Consider the following 26,715-nt stretch of genomic DNA (forward strand, 5'->3'; position numbering starts at 1 on the left):
AAACAGGCAGCTTTTGGGTTGAATTTCAAATTAGCGGAGAGTCGTTTTCACACTTGTGCTTTTTAATCTGGTTAAATTGAGCTCTGGTTGGTTTTCCTCCTCGGTGCAGGTCTGAACACAGTAATCACACTCAGGTGCGCTGACTAAAACAACCATACAGAGAAAAAGTCTGACTCACGAAAATACAAAGAAGATACAGAATTCTGACAATTTGCAAACTACCATCTCTAACCTTTACCCACCTCTCTAACAATGTTGGTCATAAACATTATTACCATCCTTAAATTCTCACTGTACCTAACATCTTACAGCACAGCTAACATGCAGGGTCGACACTCTAGAGCAGCGCTGACAGAAAAAGACAATTAACTTTGGGGAAAAATGGTAACGATTAAGTACTTTTCCACTGGCGTCGGTGTTTCAGGGTATCTGCAGCAGACCTGCCAACCCTGGATATGTCTTTTTTTTTTTTTTTTTGAGTACCACTTCGGCAACCCAGATGCTGTTCATGCAATGAATTGTACATTATTTGCATAAATGCAGCAGTCATACAAAAAAGTTAAAGATGCACTGATATGAAAATTATTGATACCAATAACATTGTTTACAGAAATATCTGCAGATGCCAACACTGATTGTCTGTCTGTCTTTCACCTGTCTAAACATAACTCACCAAGGAACACAATTTCACTGAGCTACACACTAAGCTACTACTGCTGCATTTATAGTGTATATTGTTTACACCTCCACAATAATCAAACTTTTTGTTGCTTTGTGGCTATGGTGAAATAAATGTTTTAGAGCTGGTTGATACAACTGTTCTTATTATAAGAAGGCTGTTACTTAATGGTATGATGACCTAACAATACAGGCTGAACATGAACATGGCTGTTGAAACTAAAAGCAATCATATCCCTCCTTACATATTGTACTTAATTTGCAGTTGGGGGTGTTTCCTTTCCTTGACATTTTCCTCAAGTAAGCAAAGTTGTAGATGACACAGTGCCAACACACAAACACAAACACACTGCTCGCTCTCAGTTCTCTCCTTCAGGATCTCATGGTGACTTTTCCTTTCTTCCTCTCCTCACTTCAAATGACTCATTAAAAGCTATCATACAACGTAAACCGTCATTTTTTAATTGGTAGGAGAAGAAACAATCACACCAGCTTAATGTCTCGATTGGTTTGGCTAATTTTTTTTTTTATCTATTGCTTAGATGTAAGACAACTGGCCTGTTTTGAAATCTTAAAGTAACAACTCGTACCAGCGTACTTTGTCAAAATGCATACAGGTTGGCAGGTCTTAAAGTCTTTCGCATGTATTTGGGTTTCCTCAAAAAAGGCCTTAGAAGGCATTTAAAAGTCCTAAATTTTGTTCACAAATGTCTTAAATAATTGTCTAGCCTGCCATAGGCAGTAATGTTATAAAATGTTTTTAATGCCCTTTTAGCAAAATTAGTTACATTAGTCATTAGTTATATTATTGGGAATTATTGTTATATACTGCCAGGAAGTAATGACAAAAATGTAGTAAATAATTCTAGGCCTATGTGGTATTAAAATGTCTTAAAGGTCTTAAATTTAAGTCTGCAGAAACCCTCGTTCAGTGTTATTAGTCTTAAACCTTTTTTAACTCGATCATGTCTGTTGCTTCACTGATCCATTATTTCTGAGTTGGCGTATTTAAAACAATCCGGTTATTGATGATTGACTTGTTTGTAACAAGGTAAAGATCTTTTTGTTCTTTGAAGATACTCAGCTGAAGTAATGCAGATCTCCAATATACATGATTATGGTGACAGTTGACTCTTATCGGTGTGGATCATTTTATTTTGTTATGACAAAGATCTTTTAATTTTATTACAGTCTCACACAACATGGAGCAGAGTTCCTTCAGCAGCGCATTTTATACATTTACTGTCATCCTGTAAAAAAGTTGAAGCTACAAGACTGTACATAAAAACGTCAGGGTAGAAGTTAACTACGACTCCCAAGGTGCATTTCAGCAAGAAACAGCCAGTCACCGATCTTAAAATTAGATCAGATGCTTTTAATTTCCGGGTCACTTTTGAGTGAATTCAGCAACCAAGTGTTTTGAATTCATTACGCACTGATTTGCACCAACAGCTTCTTCTCCATAGCAACAGCCGCTGAGGCTCATGGGTATTGTAGTATTCTTAGCTGAATGCCAAAATCACACACACGTGAAGTCTGTTCCCCCCCTTGAACAGTTCTTCCCTCCTACTCTGTCCCAAATGGGGCCAACTGGCCTTAAAGGATGGAAAGTGTCTCAAAACAACAGTCAAGTGCCCAAATAAACACTGACATGTTTTTTTCTCACTGTAATCATTCATTCTGATCAGACTGGCGATTAAGATCCCTTCATAATGCACTCATAGTCTAATTGATGGGGGACAAAATTGTGTTTTCCTGTTCAGTAGCAGTGGCAGTAGACGTTGAAAGACGAGGACTGCAGATTTTGTCCCCCATCACTATATTGTGAGCTCATTTGGAGGCGATCTTCTAACGGTCAGTATGAACAGGAGGAATTATTACACCGAGCAAAACCTGCAAGACCTGAAATATTGTGAAGCGGTCTTGACTGCAGCCCCAGTGATAATCATACCCAGCAGTAGCTCTCTTTCATTTAAAGGTCAATTGTGAGGTTAAATCAAATAAATGTTGAATTTCTGCCCTTTAACAGAGGGTGCGGTCAGACACTCAACATACGTTAAAATTAGAAAAACACAACAGAGGCAGCAGCAGGTTTCTGTCCTGTGAGATCTATTGAAAATATAGTTCAAGGCTGTCCACAGTTGCCATGGTTACAGCACCAGAAAGGTACAAATTCATTCCTGCTGTTGAAATTTAGTGGCTTGCTTCATTTGGGGGAGGATGTCTTTATTTGTTGAACACACACAAAAACATGAACATTGTTGCACAGAACGTATTAATACTTGTTGCGTAACAGCTGAACAAACAAATCATCTGTCTTCTAGCTGCTGTTCTCCCACTAAATAACCAGCCAGATACTTTAAATTACTGGCATTTATTTTAGATTTTTTTTAGATCTGAGGCAGGCAGCAGATGTAAAAAATAAAAATTAAAAAATGAAACAGGCGGAGCTTTTTCACAGCGGACATGTTTGACTTGTCAAACGCAGGTGTGACTAATATAATCATCAGTTGCTACAATGGTGCAACTGAGTCCGGTGTGAAAAAACTATGTGACTGAAATCAAAAAACAAACTAGAGCTGCAGTGTTTAGTCGATTTGACGATTAGTCGATCAAAAGAAAAGGTGTTATTTTAATAATCAATTAATTGTTTTATTTTTTTGAGCAGAAATACCAAATATGGTTGCAGTTATTTATCATGTACGATAGTAAAGTATATTTTATTTGGTTTTTGACTGTTGGTTGGATAAAACTAGCAATTTAAGGACATCACTGTGGGCTGCAGGGAAGTTGTGATGCAGGCTTTTCACTTCTTTTTGATGTTTCATAGACTCTTACTGTGGATTAATCAGTAAAGAAAATAATTGTTTGTTGCAGCCTTAAAATAAACCTCTGACTCTAATATGGAAATCAATATTCAGGTTAGCAAGATTTATTCAGAGAATGAGAAGTAGTACAAGCACACAATTGATAAAATTGGTGTTTCTCATCAAGCAGAACAGAAATCCAAATATTGAAGGTTTTTCTTGCTCTTGAGTTCATTATCAGTGTAGCAGGAGAGCTTTGTGCCTTTTGTGTATAAACATAAACAGGTTGGTAGAAAAGTTTGGTTTAAAACATACCGGGAAACAAACCAATGACCTCCTGTTGGACGCTCTGGAAGATGATAAGCAGCTCTGTTAGGTACAGTATGTTTAATTGGTAACGTTTTACTTTATATACACCTTAAATACTATATAAATGTCCTGTAATTTTTGTTGAGTAAATTGTAGATATCTAACAGTTAATTTTTAGGGTATTTTACAGAGAGAATGAAACAATTTGGTGCAAATTATAAGAAAAAAAAAAGTGTGAAGTTTGTTTAGTGCTGATTTATTATATTTGGGTCAAGTTGTTAATTTGCAAAAATTAGACTCTTAATTCTTTCACTGACAGAAAATACTTAGTTTGCATATTAGGTTGTTACTAAAAATAAAAAAAAAACTATAATGAGCACATTTCCTGTATATCACTACATAACTCTGTCAAAGAAATGTCCTAAGAATGAACATTTACACAGCAGCTACTTTTAGGAAATTATTGAAACAACCTAATATGCTGAAATATCGTTTGACACACAAAACTACACACTGAAAACTATGTTAATTTAAGTGTCGCCAAGAACTATTACGTATGAACCCAAATCTAATGAATTGGTACTTACTGACTAAATCAATTTAACAGCTTTTCTGTTTTTTTCTTATAATAATAATAATAATTTGTACCAAATTACAACTCCTCTCTGTAAAATGACAAAATTCACCGTTAAATACCTGACAATGACTCAGGAAATTAAAATGAAGCGTTACCATTTGATTTATTGCACTTTATCTTTTGAACCCTCAGCGGAAATGAATCATGAATGTGTAGTAATTAGACTTATTCATATTCCTGTTTCCAGTAAAAATTAAATCATGCACACACACAAAAAAAAAATTGTCAGTAATTCACCAACATAAGTCGAACTCTACCATCATACAGATATAAGCTTCATACTGGAAAATAGATTCACCTTTCAGCTCTCAACTGCTGCTTGGTGTTGATCTTACATGTCTTCTTGTTATCATAACTTAAGGAGAGTATCAATTCACAACAAATCACTGATAATATCTCAACAAATCACACAGCATTTTAGATTTTTAAGTTTTTTTTTCCTCCACATGCCTGTGTTTCCACTGGTTGTTCATATTTTCATCCATCACTGTGAACAACATGTCTGTTAATTTATGTCAAAGTAACATTAACTGTCCCCTGCTTGACAAAACAAACAGATGTTTTTTAATTAGTCTGCACTTTACACTGCGTTACCACCCAATAATAATGTCAACCAAAAACAGCAGGAACTCAAACACATCACATACTGCATGCATGTGTGTAAACCATATCGGGCATTTCTCCTTTTTGACATCAAGCCTATATTCAGGAAGTCACAGAAAAAAAAGCTGAATTCCTTATTTACCACCTGAAAGCTCAAGTGAACATTTTATCTCTGCTCTGTTCCTCCAGTGCAGAGGGTTGGAGGAACTCGCTGGAACTAGGCAGTCTGCATCTCCTCCTCTTCCTCAGCAGACTGGTAGTGTCGGTACTCTGGTCTCAATTCCCAGGTGCTTTTGTGAGCTCCTTTGCTGTTGTACGTGCCAATTTCCTTCATTATTTCCTTCAGGTAGGTCTGGACCAGACAGAGGAGAACAGGTTCAGATTTACGGATGGTGACCAACAGCTTACTGTATATCTGTCGTATCTGAAATATGCAACACTGGAGGAAGTATTCAGAGTACCAGCAAACCAGTGTAAAAATGTACTTAAGTACAATGTTGAGGTACTTTACTCAAGTATTTCCATTTGATGCTAATTTATACTTCCACTCTACAACATTTCAGAGGGAAATATTGTACTTTCTACTCCATTATGTTTATTTGACAGCTTTAGTTACTTTTCAGATGAAGATTTGACACAATGGATGATATAACAAGCTTTTAAAATACAACACATTGTTAAAGATGAGTGATTTTTTCCCTCTAAACTGCTCACATGCTTCAATTTCAATAAATGTTCAAATTATCCAATATTTCACCAAAAATCAAAGATTAGAGAAAAAGTCCTAAAACTGAAAACAGATTTGTGTATCAGAACTTTGTTTTTTCTTCTTTCCTCTCCCATTAATCATCTCACGACCCCTCAGATTTATCTAGTGACCCTTTGGAGGGCCCGACCCCTAGGTTGGGAACCACTGGACTAAACTAGCTAACTGTAGATAAAGTGTTTGAAACTAGCTCCACCTCCAGCAGCTACAACAGTAACATGCTGCTTACACACTGACGCCTCAGTATTAATAATCTAATGATGTCATATATGATAATATATCAGTCAGAGGGACCAAACCAATACTTTTACTGCAATACTTTAACTACATCAAGCTGCTAATACTTATGTTCTTTTACTTAAGTGGGATTTTTCATGCACAACTTTTAATGGAGTATTTTTACATTGCTGTATTGGTACTTTTACTTAAATAAAGGATCTGAGTACTTATTCCACCACTGCTGCTTTCTGAATGGAAGAAAAGATTGAATAAGATCTAACTGGCCAATTTATTACTCATTAAAATAGTGGGTTCCCTGTGACTCTACTCATATACGTACACACAGCTTTGTTTCACATTTTTATCTAAACAGGTAAAACTGAAGAGGCACAAATCCTGGACAGCAGCCTAGAATTTAGAAACCTTTCAGTGTGAAAGAGCCTACTCTCTGATAACCACTGGGTGTCTCTGTTGCACTTGTAGACATGTGCTCGCTTGATGAGTAGCACCAATGTGGTTTCAAGACTTTTCATAATGGGCATTTCGGTTACTTCAGTTCATTTAATTTGAGTGTTAGCCAAGTGCTTTAGGAGAGAAATGATGGAGTGTATTGCGGCGTTTGACTCCTACTCAGCCGATGGTTATGCAATCAGATGCAATCAGAGGGAGAGAAGGACCTCCAGGTCTCATCAGCACCTACACATTGCTGTTCTCTGCTAGCTGGAACGAATCCACTGCGCTGTATCGATTCATCTCTTCTCTCTGTGTGTGTGTGTGTGTGTGTGTGTGTGTGTGTGTGTGTGTGCATGTTGGCCCAAATTTCAGCCACAACAGAAGTGTGAGCAGGCATGAACGTCATGCTGTGGGCGATTTGTTCAAATTTAACAAATCAAGGTGGATAGTGGGCAGGTGTATTTTTTTTGGTCTTTCCAGTTATATTGTTACGTGTGTGTGTGTGTGTGTGTGTGTGTGTGTGTGTGTGGCTCACCACAGGTTGTTTGGTGATGTCCACCAGGTCCTTAATGTTGTAATACTGGTGTTTCTCAAAGGCAGAGAAGAGCATGTCCAACACCACCTGCCGCTCAGCTCGCACCATCTTCCCTTCCGACTTCTTCTTCTTCTCATACTCCACCTTAGAATGACACTGAATATTACTACTAATACTACTGATAATACTGCTACTACTACTACTACTACTACTACTACTACAACTACTGCCACTATTAGTGCTGCTTCTTATACAGCTACTACTTGTGATACTATTACTGCTACTGCTAGTACTACATTTTTTAAATCATAATGAAAGTATATACTGTAGATAATATTTTCATTTGTAGTTATTTAAAGTTGCATGTTACATTAAAATATACTTGGTTATTACCTAGTTAATATACAGTATTTTCTTTCCTTTTCTATTTGGCACCGGCTATGGAACCGGACACAGAACAGGACTCTGAGTCAATAGTCCACAGGCTGTTGGTCCAGACTGGTTTTCTGTGCCGATAGTAGTTTGTTCTATTGGTACATAATGGATTTCTGGAATTTATCGCCAGACCTCTTGTAGACCACTAACCGGACATTTTTTAACCATCATGTCGGGCATTTTAGTGCAGTATCACCTGCAAGCAAATACATTCCTCCATTTTGAAAGCATTTGAATACAATCAATACCAATGCACATGCGTAATAATTATAATATATGTAATAAATAATGCGTTTAATTCCGTGAAGGAATCCGTACCAAAAAGCCACTTCCTTTCTATTTATACTTGTTCTTAATTGTCCAGAGCATATTTGTACATTAAAGGGTCACTCCTGCAGTTTAGTATTATGGTTCCATAAAGTTAATAGAGAGATATTCTGACTTATAGTCTCAATTGTGGGTCAAATCCTCAAAACACTGGACACTTTGCTTGTGTAGGATCAGGCTACATATCCTGTAAAAGACTCAGTTGTATCTTTTGTTAGACCTGCCCTCATGTAAATGCTAAAGTCTAGTTCAACTACATGCCCCCAGTTTGTACCGCATAATAAAACTACTACTGAAAAATATGACAAGTAAACTGAATAGCGCGCTACATCTGCACTCCGCCATTTTATTTCAGTGTCAAAATTCTGGGTGTGAAATGTATGCATTATACAGGCCTTCACAAAGAATGAAAAAAGTAGTGTCCACAACATGGAGAATACAACTATGCAATGTTTATAGATGTGAAAATTACTACAGCTGTCAATGATGATGCAAAATGACGATATCCAAAATCTCAATTTGCTGCTCACTATAGACTAAACTATTGAGTGTTTGTTATAAAGAGGGGAGAGAATTAGGGAACAAGGAGGTGATATCGGACACAGACGATGTGGAAAATTAATTGAAACCTGCAGAAGCTTAAACCTGAATTAACTGATTCTTTATCCACTTGGGGGCAGCGGAAACAAGTTGTGAACTAAACACCAACATAATCTCATTTAAACTGATATGTTGCACTTGTTAGCAAACAGCTGCTTATGTACATGGAGCAACATTATAATTCATTTGGAGTTGTGTTTTTGTCCACCTGGGCCAATACTCCATCTCCTTTAGCTCTGTTAATCTGTGTAATCTCTAACAACTCCTGAGGGAAATATCTGGCTCTTTAGCTGCTAAATGCTCCACTATATTCTCCAGCAGGTCACTAACTGTGTCTGTTTGTTGTTTGGTGCCAAGCAGGTAGTGTACGGTGGGTTTTTAGAGCTTTTTCTCTGAAAACAGCTGCCTCCTGCAGCCCGAAAACGACACTGTGAGAGCAGTGAAAGTGAACCAAAACAGTGAAGTTGTAGCCAGATGGCAAAACAATGAGCTGAAACTCACTGTAAAGCTCCTCTTCTCTGTAGGTTCATGACGAGGAGTGACGCTGTTCACGTTACACATTTAATACATTATAATAAAAATCATATATTGATTATAGATGCTTTATCTGCTGTAGCTTTAGCTGCTATAGCTGCTTTAAATACCTTTTATGCCACTAGCGTAATAATATATAGTATAATACATAATATCAACCACACAGTATGACCACGTTATGTTTTATATACATTTAGTGATTCAGACTGCTGAGTGACCTATCGATCACTTTTTATAGACACAATGTACATGTCAGACCTGCAGTGACCTCCATTACCTCAGTGCAACAACTTTTTACTTTATCAAATGGGTGATATCATGTTTTTGAATTAAAACTGGTTACACACATAAATACAGCCTTACTGTGACGAGCTCTCACATTGAAATCATGATTGGCCACAGGCTTGAAGACTGTAGTGATGGCTCTCTCCAGCTGCTGTGACAAACGCTGAGGCTTGGTGGACTCTTTCATCTGCAGCCTGACACACACACACACACACACACACACACACACACACACACACACACACACACACACACACACACACACACACACACACACACACACACACACACACACACACACACACACACACACACACACACACACACACACACACACACACACACAGTTTAAACCCAGGCTCTCTCTGCTCCAAACTTGCTTTGTGTTTTCTATGATCTAACTTGATCTCCGCTGACAGATGTGCCTGTTGGCATGAAGGCGGCTGTCAGCAGCTTAAGGTTAAACTAACCAAATAAGTAATGGCAGCTGCTCTGTTCAAAGATATTCTGCTTTCTATTTATTTTTTTTTTGACTTTCATTCATCATGACTTGGCAGGTCAGTGAACACATTTTATTTATACTGAGGGCCGAATAATACATCAAAGATTGTAGGCCTGAAAGAAACATTAAACACAAGGCACTGCAGCTGCCTGATGTCCTGCTATTACATATTCATAATGATATATTAACCATAAACAATTTAGTAAAGCTCGCTGATGCAAATAAATATTTCTGTCTACATACTTCTTTTTTCATCTCTTGTCTCATTTATGTGTAGACGAGACATATTTCATCCTCCATGTGTTACTAAACAGAAAATCAAGACAGACATCATAGGCATCATAAATAAATACCATAAAATACCATGATGAATCAATAAAGAAATACCACATAAATAGGATTCTAATTATGTATCTTAAAGGGGACATATCATGCACATTTCCAGGTCTTTATTTATATTCTGGAGCTCTACTGGAATATCTTTTACAGCTAAAAAAAACTCCTCATTTATCTTATACTGGCCCTTTATGCAGCCCCTCAGTTCAGCCTCTGTCTGAAACAGGCAGTTTTAGCTTTTGTCTCTTTAAGGCCCCCCTCCCCCTCCCGATGACCCCACTCTGTTCTGATTGGTTAGGTTTGGGAAGCTGCCCATCAGCCATAGATGTATTATAAGAGCTGGATAGGGTGCCGCCACTCAGCCTTGTAGCCAACTTTTCTCAGTGGTCACTTGCGGTATTGATAGACCCCCACGATAGAGACGTCTGTAAAACTGACACCTCCAACTGACTCTCTCCGTTACGAATTTTTGATCCATGGAGATTTTATATTTGTAAAACTTTCCTCTAGCCGAGAAAAGTGATTTAAAAATCTGTGATGTCATCACAATGTAAAGTCTATGGGCCGAGGGGGAACTTGTGGGCGGAGCCAGTGGGGGAAATACTACTGCGCATATTCAGTTGGCTGCACAACACAGAAGGAAACCAGAAAGCTAGATACTTTTTTTGACGTATGTGCCAGCCGAGCAATTCTTATTGGACTGAATGGGCGCCATTTTCAGTCCAGTATCCAGATCTTATAATACATCCAGGCCTTCAACAGACATCTGCCAGCTACGTCAATAAATCATGCAACAAACTATAAATATAGGATTTCACTACCTTTTCTCGTTCTTTACTCAAAATGTCAACTTCTCATATACATCCCTACATATTCGCCTGGACTTTTGACTGGCAGGGAGCATTTTTACATACAACAATCTGAGGTTTTGTAACTTTGACCATGTTAAGCACAGATATCCAACATCATAACAGTATATAAATAACAGAAAACCATAAAAAGTATATGTCCCCTTTAAAGCGATTATTTTTTAATCAGTTTTTACTCTTTAAATGAAAAAAATGTGGAAAAGTGCTACATATAATCACTTTATGAGCATCTGTGATGAAGTTTCTACCAAAACTGTTCTTGAATCATGTTCTTAAGGACACACACACACACACACACACACACACACACACACACGCCTCCATGAAATAATGTCCTGCCATGATGAAGGGACATTTGTCAGCTGCCATCTGAATGGGAGATATTACAAAACTGGAGTGAAAAGAGAAGACTTTGCTTGTCAAGTCTGAAATGAAATACAATCGGACAAATGCAAGTTCAGTGTGTAATCTACTCACATATTACCATCTGTGACTTCTAAGGAGAATCATGACAGTATGACAGAAACCTAAAAAGATAGTTTGATGACCAAGACGGTCACAGAAATGAACCCTTTTTTTTTTTTTTTACATGACCCATCCCCTTTAAAGGCTTTGACTTGTGATTTTCTGTATTTTTATGGTTGTCAACAAATCTCATGTGCAGACCAAGAATCAATAAGATATTAACCCACCACTGTGTGTGTGCAGAAGCGCAGTTCTGTTTACAAACCTATTGATTTTGTACTACATTATAAATTTCTCAAAAGAACTTCAACACAAAATCAAGAGGTTGTGATATGAAGCACAACAAGATGACGAAGCAAATCCGCACATGTAGACAGCGGCAGTTTACTATCATACTGGCATACATGGCTCACTAACGTGTTTTTAATACTTTTTGGACAGCAATAAAGCTCTGCGTTACAAAGGAATATAATATATCAGGCTTTGGACACACACACACAATACTTGTAAGTAGGATGAGCTCATTGTTGGTTCGCCTCTGCAGATGAGATTTGTTGACAGTAAGAAAAATATAGACAATCACCAGGCAAATCCTTTACAGTGTGTTCCTGTGATGTGTCTTGCTGGTTTGAATGTCTGACACAGAAATGGTCTCGCACACTAAAGTGTACTGTGTTTGTGTGTTTTTGCTTTGGGTTGTATTGTAGCAGTGCATCTGCCAGTGATGCAGTTGCTATAGCAATACCATCCACTAACTCTGGCTGGAATAACGGATTCCAATGAAGAGGAGACGATGTCAGAAAGCAGTAAAAAAAAAAAATAAATAAATAAATAAATAAAAAATGGCAGAGTGCACTGAAGTGTTTACAGTGTGTACACAAACTGACAGTGACAGTGCAACATCATTACTTCTCTACTCCTGTTGGAATTCACAACGCTGAAATTTCAACAGCACATTTTTGAAAAGAAAAAACAAATGCTGCTGTAACCATTTTATGCAATTAATGTGCATTTGTGTGCATATGATACCTAAAATTGTATGAATAATTCATCAGTAGTAAGTCTGCTCCCTCACTGTAGTGGAGATGCAGTGACATATTTTGCCACACTGAAATATTACACATGGCAGATCATTGTCGCCAGGTGTAAATCTAAAATGTCAGTTTTTGAAGACAAATTGATGACAGTGTATTTTGACTTTATGGAGGTGTTTATAAGTTGAAGGGAAAACTGCTCAAAACAAACATATGGTTGTTATTCGGTGATAATATATTCTGCTGTGCTTTCTTTTTTTTAACCTACATTTTCATTCATATATTTCTACTAAATGTAGAGTCTTGTTTTGTTGGGTTTTTTTTGCTCCATCTCATCTTTCTAACCCAGTGAACTGTGAGACAGTGTGACATTTACAATATTCTGACACAATTCTGAAGCACGTTTATAGAGCGCTCAGTCTCTCCAAACTGCAGCAATGTTCAAAGTTCACTCACTTCTTCAGCTTCATGTAGTTGTCATTGACGACTGGTCTGCATTCAGCTCTGTGCACCACCGTCCCCTCCAGACTGATTTCATCTACAACAAAGACAGTGACTCAGCAGCTCAACCGTGATTCAGATACGCTGGGTTTGTTGGAGAAAAAGTAACACTCTTTACATCAGCCACATTTACTGATGTAAACTTCATTAACTCTTTTGAGTAGTTTTTCAAGTATGTACACTAGTATTTGCACTTTTATTATGCAATAGGAAGAATTTGGTTTTATTGTACTTATTTGAATTTATAACAATGTTTTCTTTGTTCTCATAAATTATATTTATTTATTTACGGTTTTGAGATTATTGGGTGGGGGGGTAGAGTAGAGTCAGCGTTAGAGTAAAAGAAATACAAATTTGAGTAGAAGAAGACAATAAAAAAGTAGATACATCCAATCTATGTAATTATTTAGACTGTTTTGCTATTTCACTACAAGTTGATATAAAATGTTCCAGCTGATATCCCAAAACCCTGCCTGGAGTCCACCAGATTTAAATAAGTGGGTGTGATTTATGCCAAATTCATGTCATAAGGTAGTTACTGTGAGTTTTCGACTATAATAAATACAGTAATAATAACATAATAAACTAAACTAAATATTTAACTAAATCATCATTCATGTTGACATCCAAGTTATAATTACAACTGGGAAACAGATTTTTCTGAAAGCTCCAATATATTCGACTTGGCGCTTAGTAATTCAGAAGTTCCTGAAAAGGCAAACAAACGTTAGTAAAAGTCCAATGTCAAAGGTAGGTAAATATGAAAGGGTGCAATTTACGCACATAATGTAGGTAAAAGGCTATTAAAAAAACAGCACCAATGAACCATACTTACAAACATCCAAAATGTTTTGATTTGATCCGAAGATCCAACTTGGATTGAAACGTCCATTTGAATTAAAATTGTAGCTCTGGAGTAAGTGTACAGGCTTGTTCTAAGGTTGTTAAAAACACATTTAAAGGACCAGTGTGTAAGATTTAAGGAGATCTATTGACAAAAATGTAATATAATATTCATAAGTATGTTTTAATTAGTGTATAATCATCTGAAAATAAGAATCATCGTGTTTTTGTTACCTTAGAATGAGCCCTTTATATCTACAGAGGGAGCGGGTCTTCCACAGAGGCAACCATGTTGCACCACCATGTTTCTACAGTAGCCCAGAACAGACAAACCAAACACTGGCTCTAGAGAGGACCTTTCACGTTTTTCATGAGTTTAGCAGCCACAGTAGGTTCTCCTACACACTGAATTTAGTGCTGTGTTGTCAATGCTTGTTATTTCTAATCCTAACCCCATAAGATCTAAGGACATTTTCCACAGATCTCAACACAGAGTTGTGCTGATAAAAAAATCCAGAAAAGGGTAAAAAAAAAAAAAAAAAAAAAAAAAAAAAAAAAAAGTTCGGTATGACTCTTGGTGACGCTGGATGTTGAGCCAAAAGTAGTCACGGAGGAGACCCCAGCTGTCACTAACAGAGCTCGGCAGAGACGGGAAGAAGTGCCAGAAAGACGGTCACAGCTCCACGGCCGTTTAACAAAAACTGTAATGACCCGAGTGTCACTCCACATGAAGTCACACTCTCAGCAGTGGAGGCTCTCTGTACTAACTGGGAGGGTATAAATAACCAGGTAAACTGTGGGATTACGCTCTTACGCCACACAGGTGTTGTATCATATTGTGCAAATGAAAACATTCTCTAAATCAGAAGCTTTCACTGTAGAATATTTGTGCTCTTCTGAGCATTACACTGTGCTGCTAGCTTAAATCTAACAAACCAATACAGCAGTCCAGCAATATATCTATGAAACTTATCAGTTTTTGATGAGAAGTTTACATGTTTTCTGTTTTTTGTTTTAATATATAATATAATACGATTAGGCTGGTTTAGGCTGATATCAATAAAACCGCAGCACAGAAATGCCAAATATACTGTATGTTTGAGGTAATTTGGGAACTGTATCTCCATCACTTCACTGACAAGCTTATTTTTCAACTGCTAAAATGTCTTTTTCAGTACAGATTGTGGTCACAATTCCTAAACAAATTTAAGGGATGCTGACTGAATGTTTATGTAAAAAAAACCCAAAAAACATATAAAATATTTTTATGGGATTTTTTTTGTTTTTACTTCTAAATAACAACCTCAAAAATGCAGCACTGGTCAGGCTATAAAGGTGATTTCATCATCAAATATGTTCAATATTTCCACTCTTTCCTATCATATATTCTCAGTTTATAGTTGCACACTTGGCTCTTGTACAGTCGTCTGCTTCCTCTACTCACTACCTGATTTGGGAAAGCCCTAAATATGGCAAACATACACAAAAACTGACCTCAGACTTAGATACAGACACACCTTTCATCAAAACAGTAAATCATGTGGCCATGATGATGCTAGATAGACTTTGTGACAAGAAGCCAAAAACCGAACCAAACTGAAAAATCTGTGGAGAAACCCCTCCAGTCTGCCTAAATCTGGGAGTGTGTGCTGGCAGCAGCAGCCTCAAAAATACTTTCAATGGCTGTCAGTCGTACCTCAAATGTACCTCAAACCTACAAATGTGTAAAAATGTAAAATAATTGGTGTTTAATTATAAAACACATTTAGTATTTAGGGTCATTTGAATGTGAAGAGCAGGACGAAATGCTGCCATTTTCTCCCCTTCAGAACATGTTTTCAGCTCTAAATATGATTTGGAAAGCATACAGTCACCACTGAGCCAGTTATGGTCATACACAACATGCAGCTTGACATTTTCAGCTATTTCTGATTCACCTTGAATTTGTTTTTTTGTTTTCTTTTGTTAGATTTCTCTTTCAGAAGGTGCTTTAGCCAATTATTCAACTGTCCAACCCACATGAACCATTTAATGTCTCTTCACATCCTCTGTTATGATCATGAATCAGCTGTCCAGGAAACTGGTGGAGTCCAGTTGGTGAGCGTTGGCGTAATATTGGCACCAGCTTGGTCTATTGTGCATTGTTGTATGATTTGGCATCGATTTTGTATTTGGACATATAAAAAGGTCTGAGAATCTGCTACATTTTCACGCCTATCAGTTAACAAAACCAGCAGAGAGAGACGCTCAAAGAGCAAACAGAGAGAGCACGTCCACAGAGAGCTGTAGAGGTCAACAATTAGGTGATGAGGGACTGATAATGAGCAGACTGACAGGTCCAGATGACCTGCAGAGGAGGGAGAGAGGCTGTTTCTCTTCCAAATTCCAGAAACAGTTGGGCATCCTCGGATGTAACATGCTGTAAAAATCAAGAATTAGTAATTCCTCCAGGGATCCATGCCAATTCCCTCCCTTGTCTCCATGCTTCCCTCACTGGCATCTTTTCTTTTTCTCTTGGAACGCGTGGGAGAGAGGCAAAGAAAAATAAAACTGTGAAATACATTGTGCCTTCCCTCTCAAGCGTCATCTGAAGCGACGTCAGTTGCCAGTGACGGCGGCACAGCAGGATCTCCAGTCAGTCGGCTGCTACTGCTCTGCGGTAGCTATTGCTCTCTTTGTGTTTTCACCGATAATGTGATGTACTGTCCAGATAATAAGGGTGCGTGTCACCACTGCTCCTGCTGTTCCTGTTTCATTGATGTCCTTCCAAATGACAAAACTGCATGTAAAAAAAAAAAAAAAAGTGGCTCTGCATGTCGTCCCATAAAAGCATCCGCACATGCACAAAAAACCTCTTTTCACACCACGTACAGCTCTACCCACAGTTATATTTTTAAATGTGCTGGATGCACGTGGGCCATTTCTACTGGCAGCAAAGCATTTTTGTATTCAATCACTATTTGTGTCACCTGTGTAATAACTAATACACAAAATGCTGGAAATGTGTCCAAATAATTGATTACCTAAATGTTTTAGGGAAAAAGTGAAAATGTCATTTTCTCATAAATAAATAACACAGGTAGACAATGTCACATATTATGGAATATATTAAGGCTACTGTACTATTAATGATTATTTTCATTATTGATTAATCTGTCGATTATTTTCTCCATTAATCGATTAGCTGTTTGGTCCATAAAATGTCAGAAAATGGTAAATAATATACAATATTCTTCTTCTTTTTTCTAATTTTTTATTTTTTTTTTTTACTGTGAACAAATCATATAACAAGACCAGAACCAAAAAAGCGTGGATGTGTTTCTTAACACTCTCTGATTCTCAGCCACAAATTCATTGGTTCCCACTGGAGACATAAATCTGTGAAAGCAATAATATATTTTCAGCCACTGATTATTACACATTTGGTTCTCTAGTGAGTATTTACAGCAGCAATGGGGGTTTGTGGGACTGAGTCAAAATGACCATGACTCATGTTCATGATAAGGAAGGAACATGTCACCCAGTGCAACACTGTGGCTCATTTATGTGTGTTTTTAGTTGGAATTTAAACAACAATGGAGCTTTATAGCCTTGGATACACAGACGACACTTGTTGGTTTCAGTCTTTGAATGGAATTTGTTGACAAAAGGAAAATTAGTTTGTTGTCAGCCTTGTTATTCAATTAAAAACAGCCTTGATTCGTTCAGTGCTACTTAAAGCTGAACTAATGCAGGTGCAACAGCTGTGGTCACCATAGTAACCAACACATGCCACCTGACATCACATGTCATGCAACGTTCCATCAGCCGACCACAAGAGTCCGTTTTTAATCTTGAGGCGACAAACACTTACATGTCAGCACATGTCACATCGTTCACTAATGTTCATCTGTGCCTTTTCCACAAATGGATGCAATTATGCACAATTATCAGCTGGTGAGTGCCAGAGCACGTGCCAGCGACACGTCTAAAAACACACCCACACACATGAGAAACGTGTGCACACATGCGCACGACCACTGAACATGCTACACCAACATCCCTGTTGTGCATTCGCTAAGGTCAAACAGGGTCAAGGCCATGAAGAGATGAGGACTTCTTCCTTTTCTGCTTCCTCTCTTCAGGATCCAGAGGGACTGTATGTAGGAGAGAAATGTCTTTCTAAACATGGCAAGACATAAATACTGTAGACAAAGAGGACCAGCTTGGGAAGTGGACTGACCACAGCAAGTGTAGCTCAAGGCTTTTATGTGGAGGAGGAACACTTGAGATAAATAGAAGACTCCTGCACGCTGGCTTCACTAAGTGCTAGATCAATGTTTTGGTCCAAACCATCAGCAGACATTCAATATCCTAATTTTCCTACGCATCTCTTATTCAGGGCTGCACAAGAATTCAATGCTCTCCACCTGATGACGAAGAGTAGAGGCCGAGATTTACGGTTTTGATGTAGCCACGTGGTGGATTGTAATGCAGTTATCCAGCTGCTTTCATTTATAATAGTAATATCTAAGTGGTATCATGAATACGATGGGACTCATAATCTCTTGTACGAATAGATTTCAAGTGGCTCGTACAAGGGATTTATGAGAACATATCTCATTCACCAGTTTTCTCATATCCAGAATTTTCTCTTAAGTACAAATGAAATTTACGAGTTGTCCAGACCTGATGTATAAGTCATGCAGAGGAGAGAAAGAAAAACACTATTTAGCCCAATTAGGATGGGCTTAACATTACAGGGGGAGATGGGGAATTAAATATTCACTGTGCTCAGACATGAAACACAATGATATCATTTGGTGTGATTACACTTTCAAAAGGATTTCAATGCCTCTGATGTTCATCACCAATAAACGTCCGTAAATCCACAGATTCTGCTTTCGTCTGAGAATCATCATGTTTTTAAGTTTTCCTCAGTAACAAAGTAGATCCAGTCATTGTTGTCTGTACATCCGTGCGTACATTGCAAACAGGAACTGCTAATAGCGAATTTAGCATATTTCTAATGGCACCAATTTGCCAAAATGTAAACAAATATGGTTTACCGATATGGTTATAACACTTGGGTTTTTATATGGATTAAATAAATATAACATAACATGTTAATTAGTGAGCTTTAGAGGCAGGTCTGTGCCTGTTTGACTGAGGGTGGAGCTGAGCGACACACACACAGAGCAGAGAGGCCACAGCGGACAGGATGAAGCTCTGAATTCACACAAGATCCGGCAATGCTGCACCCTCTCCTGGAGTTGTGCTGAGGTGTGGATGTGTTTATTTGTGCTTCACAACGCAACCACTGTGAAACAATCAGAAAATAATTTTTTACCTTTCCACTGCTTTGCCTTGATCTCTCTACCACCACTCCCTCTCTTCATTCACACTCTAGCTCGCTCGGCCACTGCTCTCTCTCTCTCTCGTCATTGAGCCGGGGAGGAGGGGCCAACTTTGAATGGTTTGTTGACAGCAACCGCAACAAATCCTGCGTAGTCTCCCTTTAAGTTATAATCACTCTTCTCTCACATTGCTGTGTAACATACACAGACACACACACACACACTTGCTCTCTGCCTGCCCATCATGTCATACTCTAAATTACAGAGGCCTGAATTGAACACAAATAATGTCAAAACAATATCAGGAAAGTGCAGACACAGTCTTGAGTGTAGATGCTACTGAGTAATGATCCACAATATTAGAAACACTCATGCTCTAAAACACATTCTGAATGTTTGTATTTCTGACAGTCCATGATATATATAAGTGGCAAAATTCTTCCATTCAGAAGCTGAGTGCCTTTAAGCAGCCTGGCTTTCAGCAGCCTCTGTTTCAATAATGTGTTTACTGAATTTAAGATGCTTTGTTTCCAGTGTTTGAAGCTGTTTTGCCTAGGGCTTGGTATTTTTTATCTCCATTTGTTTTTTTCTCCCTCTCTCTTTTGCATTTCAATTGGAGATTTATATCAACATTATCTGAATCAGCCTTTAATGTTTAACATGCTCACCATCTTAGTTTAGCATGTTAGCATGCTAACGTTTTCTAATTAGCGCTAAACACAAAGTACAGCTGAGACTGATGGGAATGTCATCACAAATTTGACAAATTTTGACATGACAGCGGCACTAGATGAAAAGTTAAGGGATGATCAAAGTCATTAAAATTGATCCTAAGGGGGGCATCAATGTCCATCAGATTTCATGGCAATCCATCCAATAGTTGGATAGGATGGTGTTCATCAGCCTTGTCATTGATTCAACAAGTCTCCGAACTTTTCTGGAGGGATGAACACCGTTCTTCAAAAAGATATTCCCTCGTTTGGTGTCTCGATGATGGTGATGGAGAGCGCTGTCAAACACATCTGTCTGACACATCCTCTCAAAGGCATTCAGTTGGGTTGAGATCTGGTGACTGTGAAGCTACAGCATATGATTCACAGCATTTTCATACTCAAACCATTCAGTGACCCCTCGTGCCCTGTGAATTGGGTCATTGTATCCTGGAAAAGACCACTTCTATCAGGATAGAAATGTTTCATCATAGGATAAAGGTGATCACTCAGAACAACTTTGTATTGATTTGCAGTGACCCTTCCCTCTAAGGGGATAAGTGGACTCAAACCATGCCAGCAAAATGCCCCCCAAAGCATAACAGAGCCACCGGATCCCCTAACTGTAGGGGTCGAGCATTCAGACCTGTACTGGTTTTTCAGTTAATTTGTCACCTGTCTGTATGTATGAACAATAGTTTAATTGAAGCAGATAGGTTTTGTCTTATTAGCTAACACAAACAATGAAGATTGTGTTGTTGTTTTTTTTAAATTAATGATTCCTTGATCAACAAACATGTTGTGTCAGTTCAAATTTGGTGTAACAAATTAGGTCGGCTTGACAGCAAATTCTCGGGCTGCTTTTTGTTGCCAGTCGGCCTCTGGCTATACTACAAATACAGATCCATCTCCAAAAGACATCCTCCGTATTTCAGTGTGTCTCCAAGATAAAAATCTGCCATGAAGACAAAAAGAGCTAAAGATGCTCCTGGGAAATTAAATCAGAGTCTGACTGAAGATTATAAAGAATTTGTTCAAGCCAAATATTTGTCATGACCAGAATCATTTTTTTACAGAGCAGCGTGGCTAACAATTAAAACAAGACACTGCAATAGTCGCTCCTTTATTAAATAATGCAGTGATGTGATTTCACAGCAATTTTGGCATATTATCTCTGTAAAACGACACTAATTTAAAGCACTTTTGTTCCTTTACAATGAAAAACCACTTGATATAAAATAAACCCTCAGTGAGATCAGCGAATGACTGAATGAAACCAAAAAAAATGGCATTACCAGTTTAAATCTGCTTGATTGTAGTCTATAAAATAAATGAAAAGGCAGTATAAGAGTATAAGTTCAGCAGAAAAACATATTGAAAGGTATTTGGAAAGTATAAGACCTGTATTAAATGTATATACGCTATTTAAACACATCTATTTGCATTACATTTAGATGTTTCATTAAGAGTAGAGAAGTGCAAAAGGGCCGAGTGAAGACAACAGAGGAAGAGAGAGACCGATGCGAAGGTGAGAAGGTCACTCGTCCACCCCCTCACGCTCATCTCTTACCTCCATTTGCTCCGAGGCCCTTTCCTCAAAGCTCTGACCTTCCTAATGTTAAACACAACAAACAGCTCGCCGCCCACCAAGCCTCCATCCACCATCGCTGTCTCTGTAACTCTCTAACCATCCCTCCTCATCTGTGTTTCAACATATACAAGCCACAGAGTCTACATACACTACAGTTAGACCAATAAATACAAATAGGTCAGTCAAAGACCTTCATCAGCCTGATACATGGACGCTGCTCTTCAGTATTGTAAAACCACAGCTGCCTTACAGTTCTTCCTTCTCTCGTTTTAAGGGTCACTAACCTAAAGTTCCATTTAGAGTCTACAAAAATAACTTTTTTTTTTTCCAAACACAAGGTATGACCCATTGCATAAGCTGCCTGTTACTGTGCCTCAGGCTCTACATGTGACCCTGTTTTTTTTTTTTTTGCACTGAGATCACTCTCCAATAAAACTTTTGGATTATTTCATTGCCTCTAAAACGACACTATTTAACTGCCTCTGATCTCGATTGAGATGTGATTGAAGCTTGGTGACCTCCTGGAAATCACACTAACACTAACAACTAACTAGGATTTACATTTTCTTGTAAATCCTTTAGAGGGACCTACAGTCACACAACATCTGTACAATGCCGAGGCACAAAGGCACACAAACGACTTAAAACTAACTTTGCGTGATCAGTTTTTATCATGTATTTACATCGGAGACATCCTCTTATTCCTTGTGTTTACGACCTTCTCATATTATCTTTTCTTCTGAAGCCATTCGAAAATCTGTAAAGGCTGTAAGCGATGTAAACTAAACCTTCTGATATCACCGCTGATGACGGTTTGCAGGTACATGTGATGAGTTAATGATACGGGTGCTATAATAAGCCACAGCCATACATAATGACAGCTTCTCTGGCCTTGTTGGAGAACCTCGCCAATGCAAATCGGTGAAATTGTGTCAATTCTTTGCTGTTCTATTCATCGGCAGGTCTAAAGCCTGGTGGAGCAGACAAGTACTGATATGCAAACAAAAACATGTTTACATCTACCTGCAGCTAACCGTGTGGGCAAGAATCAGGCAAACAGGTAGCGACGGGACGAGAAAGTGACGTCTTGTACGACGGTATGACAGAGAAATACTGTGTATTGCTACATCACGCACTCAAGTATGTGGAGTAAGACAAGCACAACACACTGATTGAATCACGGGCAAATGTGTTGCCACGGTTACCTAATAATTTACATAAATACATTGCTAATACAGATTGAGTATTGTAGGATAGGTTAGTTTTTTTTTTATTTATGCTAAAATCACATATATACTATCAAAAAAATCCTGTGGTCAATCCATTTGCTTTCACATCACAAATAAAATGTCTGAAAGGTGTTCACTTCGCACCAGAGTCTGGCTGACAGCTTTCACACCAGCCCAACGAACTGCATTGAACACAAAAACACACTAGAGTTCATTTTAATCAAACCAAACAGGTTTGGAGTGAAAACCGAGTCATGAACCTGCACAAAGAATTATGCATCTGTCCTGCGATGGTTCACATTACTAGTTCCTAATTTGTCAGGTCAAATTTTATGCACCTCACTCCATCAGGTATAAAACACAACAGAAAAAGTAAAATTGAGTCTCTTTACTCTTTAATTTTCTCTTTTTCCACACACACACACACACACACCTGTGACGGAGCCTTGTGTATTAATGATGACAACAAGGAAGCAATAAGGGTCTCCAAATATAATTTTCCATTAGAGCTCATCTCTACAAAGCCTAGAGGCTGCTTCATTAAGCAAATTTAATGATTCCGCTCATTAACTTTGAAGTGATTTTCTGTCTGAAACAGTATTCCACCCACTCATTGTGATTTTAACGTGGATAAGCAGCATCTAGTATATGCAACAAACAAGCTTCAAAGTGCTACTACGGTAATGAACTGGTGGAAAATTTGATTATCAGCCGACTGGGCAATTTCCTCTCTTAAACTTAAAAACTCATCGGCTGTTTGCAAGTTATTCAAAATGTTGCCTCATGGGTTTTAAAAAAGGTCAAGTAGAGCATGTTTGCATGTTTGATGTGGGTGGACTATAACTCAGTATGGTACATAATATTTATGAACTTGGTATATCAAAGACCACCTTTGTAGGGTTGGAGGAACTCATGCCCATCAGACCACCAGAACTAAAGCAGCAGTGCAATGGATAAAAGGCTAATATATGTAGCTATTATTGCATAAATACAGGGAACTGGTGTATATATCAACTGCTCTTTTATTCCAAAAGTCGTACAAGAAAGGGATGTACATATAATAAAGCCCTGGAGGGCAGGAGTGGATGAGCCTGGTTCAAAAGGGAGAGAAACTGCCTTTAAGGGATTGTAATGGCAATTTTTATCATTTCAGTTTGAGCCATTTGGTTGCCTCTTTAGGTTGTCTATTCCTTAAAGGGAAACGTTGGCATTTTTCAACCTGGACCCTATTTTCCCATCATTTTGTGTCTAAGACTAATGGGGACAACCAGTTCCGACAGGGCAATTGTGCCTCATCAATGTACATCTACTAAAAGTGCTTGTTTTTGCCATTGACAGGCTCAGATTGTTATTATAAGTGGAACATTATGGAAAGGATCCATACAGAGAAATAAAATGTTTTTCTTTGCCTTTTGCTCCGGTCTGTTTGTTATTGTGTCTAACGTAGAAGACTAACAAGAAGAAGTCTCACTCTGAAATATTGCGATACCTAAGTTGTTGTTGAAATCAGCTAAATATTCAGCCATGACTTTTGAAAATCTTTTAGATAACACTAAGCTACGCTCTCTGTACTCCAACACAACAGACTCCTCCCGGCGCTCCTCTCTCCAACTCTGTCATGGCTGATTATTTAGCCGATTTCAACAACTCAATTCAAGATTTCAGAACTTTGAGCGAGACTTGGTTTGACACTATAACAGAAAAACATCTTATTTCTCTGTATGGTCCTTTCAGTAATGTCAGATAAACAATCTGAGCCTGTCAATGGCAAAAACAACATCGACGGGGCACAATTGCCCCAAAAGATTACATTGCAGCCTGTTTCACAGCTGCCGGCTGCAGCACTCTCACTTAATACTGGACCAATTTCAAAACTTTTTGTCCCTGTTAATCACTTAGACACAAAATGATGGGAAAATAGGGTCTAATCTGGGAAAATACCAAAGTTTCCCTTTAACATTCAGTCATGCATCCATCTCGACTTGAAGGGTTACTCAGAAATCCACAGAAGAATAGTTTGACGCTTTACTTTTCTCTCCAAGTAGACATGAATAATTCTCCTGTACGGAGAGATTGCATCTTACAATGTAAAATCCATCTGTAGAACAAGATTTTAATCAGAAAAATAATCAGAATCAGAGTTTGTTTTATTAGCCAAGTATGCAATCATGCAAAGAATGTGTTTTAGCGTTTGCTCCCACAGACGCAACATAGAAGAATAAAAACAGAGCAAACATTAAACATTAAAGATTAATATCAAAATGCAACTTTTAAAAAGAAGTCCATAAAACAGTGAATGGAACATGTGACAATGATACGCTCCACTAAAACCCAGGCCGTGTGTCGACTCGTTTAAAAATAAAAATGCATTAATCTGATCAGTCTGATGTATCGGATTAACGTTAACACCAGCAGACTCTCCATAATGAATAAAAAGATTGACAGCTGTGAGCTCATACAAGACCCTATTTTAAGTGGTTGCCATGCCACCTTCACAGCAGTCAGTAACTCCATGTTTCACCACAAGCTCTTAGAGCAGCTCCATGAATAATTCACCACCTTTAACACGGAAGAAGAGTCTTTGCTAACAGTATTTTGGGAAATTTAATTCAACCGTCATCGCTGACAGTTTGGTAAAGAAACACAACAGCCGTAGCAAACAGATTCTCACCGACGTTGAAGATAATGATCGTCCTCGATGAGCCAGTTGTAATCAACAGGAGAAGAGGCAGAAAGCAGGTCAAACCTCCCACAATCCTCTCTGCTGTATTTTGGCCTCGTTTGCAATTCTAGTTTGGCGTTGTTGAATGATACCACTAATCACTTATGATTAGAAAAGAGAGAGAGAGCCGTCACTCCAGGATCTGCTACTAAATAAACAAACATACGAACGTACACACACACACACACACAGAAATAAATGCAGGCATTTCAGAAACCCACATCAATTACCCCTGAGGTCACAGCGTTTGAGTGTTTGAGTGAAAATTAAGCTTGAATAATTCCCTGTGCAATGAACTTCCATTCACAGCAGCAGCTCTGAGGTGTAACTAGTTGATAACATATTGCACAAAAGAAAAAGACACCTGTGGCTCGCTGTATCTTGAAAGAAGAATGAATCTTTTCTTTATTTCTGTTTAGATTGTAACTGAGGGGAAAAGAGCCAGGATGACTTCCATGATTGTGTTATCTGTCAAATTAAATTTGTTATACATTACATGCACATTCAGTGATCAGGACCAAAAACTTATCAACCTCTCAAGTGAAAGATAAAAGTAAAAATCATTCACTTTCAGTCTTGCTTGCAAAGTTAAGAATAAAAGCTGTGAATTTCTTTTGCTCTATACACTATTAAGTCTTTAGCTTCTGTACTGTGACATATTTCCTAGTGAAACAGTACAAATCTGAAGCATTAAATCAAATCCTGATACACTGCGATGCGAGTACAGCAGGATACGAAGCTGTAGAGAGAAACCGAGCTGTCGAGGACTGCTGGCTTCCACACACCCCTCCCTCACCCGTGTTGTTAGATCAGGAGGAGGAGGAGGAATGAATAATTTGGACTTCAGCCACATTCTTTTGGAAACGAAAACATTTTTGTCCACTAATATCCAAAACAAACACCTCCTATGATATTGCTCTGCTAACTACTCTGACCCAGAGGTGGTTAAGTGCAGTTTTATTTGATGAATGCTGTTATGTAGTTGCCATAAATCACTTTTAATTGGATATATTTTTGTATAGAAGTTCAAGATGAGTCATGAAACATATGGAAATGTTTTACAGGAAGAGAAAACACTCAAAAATGATTGTTTTTTCAATGTATATTTGACACATAAGAAGAAATAACTGAATATTTAACACAGGGAGACAGGATTAAAACTGGGAAAATGTATTTTTATTTCACTATAAATCACTCAGGGGGTCTTTTGTACTTCTAAGTTGGCTCTTTGGAGCATTCTTAAGTGTAATTCTTAAAAGTTTCATAAATACAAACCCAGAGAAACATGAATCTTCCCTCCTTTTTAATTTGCTTTGCTAAATAAACAGGTGCATGCAACAACACCTTTATTTCCACACCTATTTTGCATATGAACGGACTGCTGAGAAG

The 26,715-nt window shown here is 38.1% G+C and overlaps 1 protein-coding gene across 1 annotated transcript in view; it reads right to left on the bottom strand.

Annotated features, from left to right (window-relative positions):
* Positions 1 to 3,594: 3,594 nt before the first annotated feature.
* The window catches only part of LOC122992778 (general transcription factor IIF subunit 2-like), a 55,734-nt gene continuing 32,613 nt past the window's right edge, over positions 3,595 to 26,715 (bottom strand). The window contains exons 5-8 of the mRNA XM_044366689.1: positions 12,851 to 12,932; positions 9,283 to 9,382; positions 7,008 to 7,151; positions 3,595 to 5,386 (exon numbers count right to left, since the gene is read on the bottom strand). Of these exons, the coding sequence (XP_044222624.1) occupies positions 5,252 to 5,386; positions 7,008 to 7,151; positions 9,283 to 9,382; positions 12,851 to 12,932 (461 nt within the window). The 3' untranslated portion in view covers positions 3,595 to 5,251. The remainder of the gene's footprint in view (positions 5,387 to 7,007; positions 7,152 to 9,282; positions 9,383 to 12,850; positions 12,933 to 26,715) is intronic.

This window comes from Thunnus albacares, chromosome 11 (assembly GCF_914725855.1).
Source record: "Thunnus albacares chromosome 11, fThuAlb1.1, whole genome shotgun sequence".
NCBI lineage: Eukaryota > Metazoa > Chordata > Actinopteri > Scombriformes > Scombridae > Thunnus > Thunnus albacares.